The following is a 9,258-nucleotide window of genomic DNA, read 5'->3' on the forward strand; positions in this document are numbered from 1 at the left end:
TATCATGGCAAAATTTGGGATAATTCGCCGATAGTATCCCACAATTCCCAGAAATGCACGAACCTGTTTCTTCGAGACCGGTTGCGGACAATTTTGGATTGCCTCCACTTTTTTCACTTGCGGCTTTATTTCGCCTCTTCTGATGATGTAGCCCAAGTATTTTGCCTCTTCTTTTCCTATGGCGCACTTGTTTGGGTTTATAGTAAACCCTGCCTTCCCCAATGCCTCCAGTACCACCTGGACCTTCTGCAGGTGCCTTCCCCAATCCGAGCTGAAGATCACAATGTCGTCCACATAAAGCCGGTTTCACATTAGCGTTTTTGAGCGCAGTGTGGGCTGCGTACTTATTTTCTAAAATCCGCAAGCGTATTGCGCACCTATCTTTAACATGATGTGCGCAGATGTACTCAGGGACTTGCGTTGGCGTCTGTATGTCTTCGTATACCGCCCTGTGCGTGGTTTCGTGACGCACGGTGAACGCAACATGTTGCATTTTTTGATGCTTGGAAAATGCGCAGCCATGCGCATGCGTACGCGTGCGTAGAAACAACGCATGATTGTCTATGGGTACGCATTGGTGCGCAATGGCTTGCGAATGGCTTTGTTCGATGCGCATGCGGATGTCACACTGAGCATGCCCAGGAAATGATTTTCAGGCCCTCCCAAATCCCAGCTGTATAAAAAGGGGGTGTGGAGAAAAGGAAGTCCAAGACTCAGGATCTCAAGGCTCAGGATCTCAAGACGCTGGATCTCAAGACGCTGGATCTCTACACGCTGGATGTAAAGTATACAAGGTTTTGAAATATTTTTATGTCTATAATTTCTTTTTATTTTTTTCTTTTTGGTGTATTTTTCTTCTGTCTTTTTCTTCTGTCTTTACTTTTTTGTCTGTTTTTTCTGTCTTTTTTTTTCCTTTTTCTGTCTTTTCTTTCTTATTTTTTTCTGTCTTTTTTTATTTTTTTTTCGCTCTTGTTTTTTTTAATTTTTTTAATCTGTGTTTTTTTCTGTTTTTCTGTGTGTTGTTATGTCTCAATGCAGCCTGTAGTCTGTGTCTCTGTTTTGCATTATGAACTCTATACTCTGTCTCATGCACTGCAGTGTGTACTCTGGGTCTGTCAGTGCAATGCTGTGTTTGCTTTGTGTATCTCAATGCAGTCTCTACTATGTCTCATGCGCTGCAGTGTGTACTCTGGGTCTGCATGAGTACTGTAATTTTTTTTTTTGAGTCTGTGACTGACTTTGTGTCAAGTCTCACACTCTCTCCACTATAACACTCTGTCAACTGTCAGTCTTTGTCACTGTTTTATGTTTTTATTTATTTTCCTTGTAGACTGTGTGTAGCTCCGGTCTGCTGCTCTACGGTCCCACTGGTCTCTGGTCTCGCTGGTCTCTGGTCTCGCTGGTCTCTGGTCCCGCTGGTCTCTGGTTCCGCTGGTGTGCTGTACTCCGGCCCCTCTCGGCTGCAACTAATTGTAAGTATGAGTGATGTACTTTGCACTCACTAGCTTGCTTTGTCATTGACACTCTGCCCAGTCTGACACTCTGCCCAGTCTGACACTGTTTCTTTTGTTTTTATTTCTGTTCCATGTAGACTGTTGTGTGTTCCTCTCCTGCTGGTGTGCTACTCTCCCGCTGGTGTGCTCCTCCCGGTGCTGTGCTGCTGCCCTGGTTCAGTGCTTCCTGAGTGCTCAACTTTTGGACTGCTGCCCGGAATGTAAGAATTGTTGTGCTTTTTTTTTTTTTTTTTTTGGGTTGTTATTTATTTTTTTCTTTGTCCACAGTTTATTATACTATTGTTAAAAAGCATTATTTTTTCCAAAAGTGTTCCACTTGACTGCTGCCTGCAATTCAAAGATGTCCCCCAGTGAAGAGCTGCATCCTTTCCAGATTGGACATGAGACTGATGAAGTAATCAAATTTGCTGTAATTATTGGTATGTTTTGACTGTGAAAACTACCCATGTTGTAATGATGAATTTTGTTTGCAGGACAGTTCCAGTGTGGAAGAGCAGGAGCAGTTGAGTGGAAATTAATCTTCCCTGGGTTGTCGTGCTCAAGTTCCTGAGGAGGAAAGATGGGGTGTAAGTATTTTATTATCACAGTTGGAATTCATTAGCGTTAACTTTAGCATGTTTCAAAGTCTGTGTGTTACAAATTTCATTTTGGCTAACTATTTTTGTGTTTCTTTCCTTTATAGGTTCCACAACATAAAGAAGTAGGCAAACCCTTCATCGATAACGATCTACTCATTCCTCTGATTCAAGAACGAGTACCGTTGTGGGACCCCCGTGATCGTCAGCATTCCGACTCAGGATTGACTCAACGACTCTGGGAAGAAGTGGCCAAATCGCTGTTGGATGATTGGGACCGTGCCACCCCACAAGACAAAAAAGATTTTGTTAAGTATTGCAATGTATTGTGACGCGGCAGTGAACCTGTCAATGTTGTTCCATTGTTTGATTTTTTTTTTCCCCATTAACAGTGAATAGAATAAAAGTTTGTTGGCGTTAGATTAAGGATCGCTTCAATAGGGATATGAGAGAGGAGATTCACGTTTGCAGTGGTGCTGCTCCACAAGTGACTAAATACAAATACCATTGCCTGCTGGGTTTCCTAAGGCCCGCGGTCGGTCATCAACTGTGAGTATCTTTGGGTTGTATTACTATACACTGTATGCATGGCCGTGTTTCATGTTTTTAGTCCTGCAGGTGTCAAATTAAGTTTGAAAAAATCCAAAAAGGAAAAAAAAATTTTGTACAATTCTCACTATGGGAAAAAATACCCGCCACTGTTCTGGATCAACATACATTGACTTTTTAAAGCACCCAAATTTTTTTTACATTTTTTTTGGGGTTGCCATTATTGTATTTAAAGATCTATTTGTTTTTGATTCTATAACATATACAGTTCTGTTGGTTTGTGTTACCTAACTTGTGAATTTTTTCTTTGCAGATTATGTTGGGAAGTTCATTGATTTTATTTGTAATTTTTTTTTTTGTTTCCACACATAACTTAGAGTAGCACCGCCGAACATGCATCATCCTCAGTTGGAGCGGCCCTCATCGACCAGCTAATGAACAGTCAGGAACGTCCCAATCATCCATCAGTGAAGGAGCAACCTGTCAGGCATCGCAGGCTGGGGATCAGGTAGCCGGCACATCAGGTTATCCCCTATCCCAGCCCTCTGCCACTGGTTTTGTTGGTTCTCCTCGCAAGCGGCAGAGGGCCTGGGAGAAGTCAGTCATGCCCGAGTTTATTCACTTAAGCTTGGTCTTCCAGGAAGGGATGAGGTTTCTTGGTGAACGAGTGGATAGTGGGTTCGCTCATGTGAACACACTTTTCACGGAAGTCAACAGACTCTTTGACTGCCTGGAAGCCAACCTTGAGAGACCGGCAAGACATTTTTTTTCGTCGATAGAGCGCGGCGTGTCGGATAACCTTACGCCTGAACTCCAACTGCATGTGATGAAGGCCTGTCGGGCTGCTTACAGCGAGGCCCTGCAGCAGTCACAAAGCTACCATCCACAGCAGTCAGGGTATTACCAACAGCCTCACGTGAGTTTGTCAACACGTCAACAAGGGCCAGCACAGCAGCAGTGACATAACACGCCAGTATGACTGCAGACTGCGTCATCAACACTCCATAGAACACAAGGAGTCGGATACATGCCAGCACAAACCAACTTGTCTCCACCACCACCGATGGACATCACGCCAGTTCAAGTGCCAAGCTACACCACGCTACAGAGTGCGGGAGCACTGCAGCATCAAGGTACCACAACACTCACAATGTCAGCACACCAACAACATGGAAGTACTACCACGCAACCAATGTCTGCACACCACCAGCATGGAGGTACTACCACGCTGTCAAGTAATGCACCCCACCAGCATGGAGCTATGACCACACTGTCAAGTACTTCAGCACTGCCGAGTCCAGCAGCCCGCAAGTGACTCGCCCCCTGGGCCGTGGGGCACCCGGAACCGGGCTTCGGTGCAATGTTGGGGGTAGTAGTGGCAACCCGATCCCGTGGCTCAGGTGGTCAGACCAAATGCTGTGGCAGTCTATTTATCAGTGTTTTGAATGTCCGACTACGCCACCCGTGGATTGCGGTCAGGGAGGACTGCCGCTGCAAGGCAGACCTCTGAGGCTGATGTAGATATGCAGCACAGGGATAGGATGACTCCCCACGGGAAGAGTGTAGCCTCAGGGCAGTGTAATAGGATGCTGGGGGTGATGGTGCAGGCGCAGCATAAATCACACAGAGTCAGTGATGCAGTCCAGGGTCTTTTACTCACAGTTGTTATCCGAGTCACTTCTGCAGGGAATGACTGCCCGAGCCGAGCTGCGTCCACCAGGTGAGGAGCTCGGTCAACCCCCAGGCAATTCAGGAGTATGGCACAGGACCCCCTTCTGTCCTTTCTCTGGCCTCTCGTGCCCCACCAGTGACCACACTTCTGTCCAGCTGCCTCGGGCCTTCTCTTGGTGAAACCTGTCACCGGTTTCCCTGACCCTATGTGGTGCCTTCCTAGTGAGTGTAGCAGGGGGTCGCACCAATAGATGATCACGACCTCCGGTCTTTGGCTGAGGGATAATTTACCTCCACCAACTTGGGAATCCGGTACCCTTATTCTGCCCGACCCTTCACCCGTTATCTCGTGGGTTCTTAGGGTCCCTTCTGCCTTCTTGTTTCTGGAGCCTTTCTACTCCTGTTTCTCTCCACCTTTCTTCCTTCTCCTTCTCCTCTTCTCCCTTCTGGCTCCGGCCTTCACCCTAGGCCAGCCTCGTGGAGCTGAGCTCAGGCTGAGCCACAGCTCCCTGTCAGCCCTCTCTGGCTGAACTCCTTCTCTCTCTCAACTCACTCCTAAGATGGCCCCCACTTTTTTATCTGCTTCTCTGTGTCTGAGCTCAGGTGACCTGCACCCAATGAGCTCCTTCCTATGCTCCAGAAACCGTCCCCTTCTGCTCCTACATCACAGGGTTCTCTCCCCCCTCCCCACTCCAGCCAGGGACATGGTCAGTTGTGCCTGCATATATATATATATAAATGGGAGCACCGTCGAGCTGTCCCCCGGAAATGAGGAGTGTGTGTATGCAGCTACTGAGTCCTGGTCCATACTTCATCCTTACCTGGGAGTGGAATATCACACCTCTGGTTGAGGTGCAATACCCCTGTACGAACCGAACCCTCGGGGCGCTACACAGGCACACTGAGGGACCAGAGGCCAGCACTCCAAGTTGCCCGATAAATATTCTTTCAGCAAGAAAAATGAAGTGCCCAGGACAGAGACACTAGCTCTGTAGCCCATAGGACAGCCCGCTAAAATAATAGGTCGCCCAAAGAAAGTGCCCCAACCACCTACACCCTCACCTCCTAATGTGTCTCTTCCTTCCAATGTGTCTCTCCCTTCCATCTTTTTTTTCTAGTCGTAGCATCTCTTCTTCCCCCAATGTTATGTCTACTGCGTTTTCGTCTACTTCCAATGTGTCAGCCAATGTTTTTAGTCCCCTCCCTGAAATGGACCCTACCATCCAGGACTCTATTTTAAATTATATTGGACTTTCATCTGTAACCGCTTCCTCCCCTACTCATACCCAATCCTCCAATATCCACACCCCCCAGGTCCAAAATGTTACCCCATCTGGCACACCCACCACCTATACCCATCTATAATTTTATTCTCATTTTCTTTCCCCCTTATTATAATATTATATTATTATATAATATTGTGCTATTCTACAAAAACATTAATGTAACAAAATTGGGGATGAGGAAGTGGAATCACATGCCCGAAGCTTAATTATTCCACAAACACAATAGAGAATATGGTTTGACACCTTCAACAAATTAACTATTTTCAAAAACAGTAATATAACATTGGGGATAGTTGGGTAAGTGGATTATCTGTCAATAAGCTTTACTTATTCACAATCAGAATAATCAAAGGGAAGGGGAGGTGGAGAGTGGGTTAACAATCAGCAAACATTGTCAGCAATATTTAAGGTACTGTAGTGCAGCGGCTTGTGGCATTACTGTAATGGTCCAGGGTGTGTTTTGGCCGATCATGTACCTTCCCCAGGTGACTGGTCACATGACTGTGACATCAGCACAGGTCCTGTCTGTGCACTAGAGGATATATAAACCCTGGTAGATTTGAGACAGAGTGTAAGGCGTGAGGCCTGTTCCTGTGTGGGACACCGTTAGCCTGGAGAGGCTTAGTGAGGCCTAGTGAAGCCTGGTGAAGCCTGAAATGCAGAGGCTGGATCCTTAGCTGTAAGCGATACCAGTAACCTTGGAGGGCCAGAGGCTTGGAAGGCAAGAGTCCTGGGAGGCAGAGGCTGGATGTTAGGTGAGACAACATACCAGTAGCTTTTGAAGGAACGAGGGCTGGAGACCCCCATCTGGGAAGCCGTAAAGCCACAGTGGTGGCAGAACAAAACTGACTGAAGCAGCTAAAAACCCGGCAAAGGTAAAACACTGCATTATATGGACATTGCTATGAGTGACTTTGCTGGAGGCTGTAACTGGAGCCAAGTGGGCCTGTCTGCCACTTGAAAGGCTCCTGGACATTATATGTGTATGTCGGCGAGCCACTGAGTTGGACTCGGTGATAAGCAGTAGTGAAGTATAATAAACTGCTGGATTGTGAAATACTGGAAAACATGGCTGGTGTGCTTTAATTGACCCGGTGCAGCGAGTGTCCCCCAGCATGATGACTAGACATGTGGTTGGAGAATGCGGGCAACGGCAGCCCGGTTGCTAGGGGCAACTGCAGCCCGGTTGCTAGGGGCAATAGGGGCAACTGCAGCCCGGTTGCTAGGGGCAACGGCACAGGACGACGAGTGTGGATACAAGCATCTTGCTGTGGCTCGGTGGGGTCATGAAAAATTTCTTCGCACTCAAACCTGGTTTGCTGTGGCTCGGCGGGGCCACGAAAATTTTCCGGCGAGAGCGGTGTGAAGTGTCTAGTGTGAATAGTGTACCGCGATGGCTGTGAACGGAGCAGCAAAAGAAAATGAAGCTATTGAGCGATTAAAGTGCCGGTTAAAACCACAGCAGGTATTTGAGAAATGTCTACAGGACATGGTGCAGGAATGGCAGGAGCTGTGGGCACCGTATAGAATGGCAGCAGTGAACCATTCTGTGAACTCTCCGGGGGCGCCAGTATTGTCCCAGAGTGCCCGGGGAGGTGGTAAAAGATGTTGTGAACTGGGTCCTAAGACTATTGCTGATTTTTTTTGTAAAAATTCCCTTACTGGTGTGGTTGTTCAAAAGGGGGCGGAGTCTAAAAAAGGGGCAGATTTTCACAAGAGCGTGGAGTCTAGAATACCAAAATTTGTTACTGGTTGTGGGTTGGTACCGCCTAAAAATGACAATTTGACCGTTGATAACGGGGTAGCTCCAGTAGAAGAGGTTGATGTCAAAGTGGGAGGTGACCTGTTAGTCCACAAAACCATGGGGAGTGACACAGACCCCGTAGCTGACAGTGACACTACGAAAGTAGAAGGAGAGTTCAGTCAGGAGGAGCAGATGAGGAGAGAAAGTCCCCCTGTCGTCGTCGACGGCGCAAGGGCCACAAAAAGGTTGCTCCTGTAGTCTTTGCTGCAAGTAAAAATAAAGAAAATGTAGTACTGTGTGCCTTTGTTTCAAGTGTGGATCCTCCTTTAGAGGCAGAAGAGGAGGTGACGTTGCCAGTAGCAACCTCCGGTACAGTACTGAGACAGAAGGATCAGGATCTGACAGCCCTGAAAGAGGAGGTGGCCAGTCATGACCAAGAGCTGGAGCCTATCAGGCAGCAGTGTCAGAGTGATGTGCAGCAACTATGGGAAAACCTGGAGAACGTGTCCTCAGACCAGCGGAGCCTGGAGTCTGAACGGCAGAAAATATACCAGGTTGTGAGGAACTTACAGCGAGACCTGGAGGGAAGCAACGAGGAAATTAACCAATGGAAGGAAATGTTCCAGGAAATTAAGGAGGACCGCCGCAAAATCAAGGAGGAGGTTTTGCAGTTGAAGCTTGAGAAGGAGGCGCTGCAGGATGAAGTTTCTGGGCGTGAACAAAACCTAGAACGACTGCGCGAACAGTTCAACCGGGAGCTGTGTGAATCCAAGAAGGAATATGGTGAACGCAGTTGGGAACTGCAACAAATTAAGAAAGTCTATGAGGATCTCCTCAGGGTTAAAGAAAAACTAGAGGATGATAAGGCGGATGCAGAGCACATGCGCCAAGTGGTTGAGACCACTCTGCAGGACACCCGTGATGAAAACGGTGATCTCCGCAGAAAGACCCTAGGTCTGGAAGCTCAGGTGAAGGAGCTGCAGACGTTCTGTGACAATCTCCAGAGGGCAGAGACGTGCCTTAAGGAAAGAATCAGCAAGATGGAAGCTGAGCGGAAAAAGATGCAGGAGTCTATCGGAGAAGCCACAGACCAGGGCCAGGAGTTGGTCACTGGAGATGGGAGGTATGAAACAAATACCTACTTGAATATTGAGAGCTCGGATGATTCGGTGGATGTAGGAGCTGAGATCAAGGAGCTCAAGGAGTTGCTACAAGCCCATTTGAAGCAAGAGAAGCTTGAGAGACTGGCTGTTGAGAGCCGAGTGGGCGCACTGGAGACAGAGAGGTCTGAGAGAACTCTACTGTTAAAGGAGCAGTTGAAGCAGGAAGAGCTTCAGAGATAGGCTGCTGAGAGGCGAGTAGCTGAGATAGAGGAAGAAGTTTTTGAGCTCAAAGGTCGCCTGGCAAAGTATCACTCAGTGAACGAGGCCTCCTTGGAGAAGGAAAAGGGAAAGAAAGTTGCACTTACTCCTTTATACCATGAGAAGGGGGACCTGAGGAGAGCTAAGAGTGTGTTAACAGAAAATAAATATGAAATGGAAGTGGTCAAGACGAAAATTCGTGAATTTGTAGCTGTGAGTGAGCTCAGGGGAAGTATACAGGGTGAAGAAGCTGAAAGTCAGTTGCCCCTGAAACTTGAGCCAGATGATCATTTGGAGTCCACTGGTGAGACAGAAACCTCTCGGTACAAGTGCCTCATAGATGTACCCGAGGATTTGAGAGAAGAATGCACCAGTGAGTCCGTGCATGAAGAGTTTAAGAAGGCCGTGGGAGCCTGTAAGGAGTACTCGACCTCAGAAGCTAAACAGCTGATGGTCCTGTCCACAACCGAAGTCACAGTGAAGAGGGTGGCTATCCTAAGTGACATGCGCTGGCGATGTATTCGCACAAAGCGGTTTGTTCGGTTGAAGACGGAACAA

General features: G+C 47.6%; 1 protein-coding gene across 1 annotated transcript; it reads left to right on the forward strand.

Moving 5' to 3' along the window:
* The first annotated feature begins 1,340 nt into the window (after window positions 1–1,340).
* On the forward strand, window positions 1,341–8,706 carry LOC141265935 (cingulin-like). The gene is made up of 7 exons (XM_073679641.1): window positions 1,341–1,472; window positions 1,592–1,714; window positions 1,823–1,908; window positions 1,988–2,080; window positions 2,197–2,397; window positions 2,482–2,638; window positions 3,016–8,706. Exon 7 carries the CDS (start codon window positions 7,957–7,959, stop codon window positions 8,680–8,682), a length of 726 nt encoding a protein of 241 aa, XP_073535742.1. The 5' UTR covers window positions 1,341–1,472; window positions 1,592–1,714; window positions 1,823–1,908; window positions 1,988–2,080; window positions 2,197–2,397; window positions 2,482–2,638; window positions 3,016–7,956; the 3' UTR covers window positions 8,683–8,706.
* Window positions 8,707–9,258: the final 552 nt, after the last annotated feature.

This window comes from Phyllobates terribilis, unplaced genomic scaffold, assembly GCF_046119375.1.
Source record: "Phyllobates terribilis strain yellow unplaced genomic scaffold, ASM4611937v1 Scaffold_4__5_contigs__length_816908805, whole genome shotgun sequence".
Lineage (NCBI taxonomy): Eukaryota > Metazoa > Chordata > Amphibia > Anura > Dendrobatidae > Phyllobates > Phyllobates terribilis.

Bases quoted from the DNA above. Each gene is read 5' to 3' on its own strand.
- LOC141265935 (XM_073679641.1), top strand. From the start codon at position 7,957: ATGTTCCAGGAAATTAAGGAGGACCGCCGCAAAATCAAGGAGGAGGTT.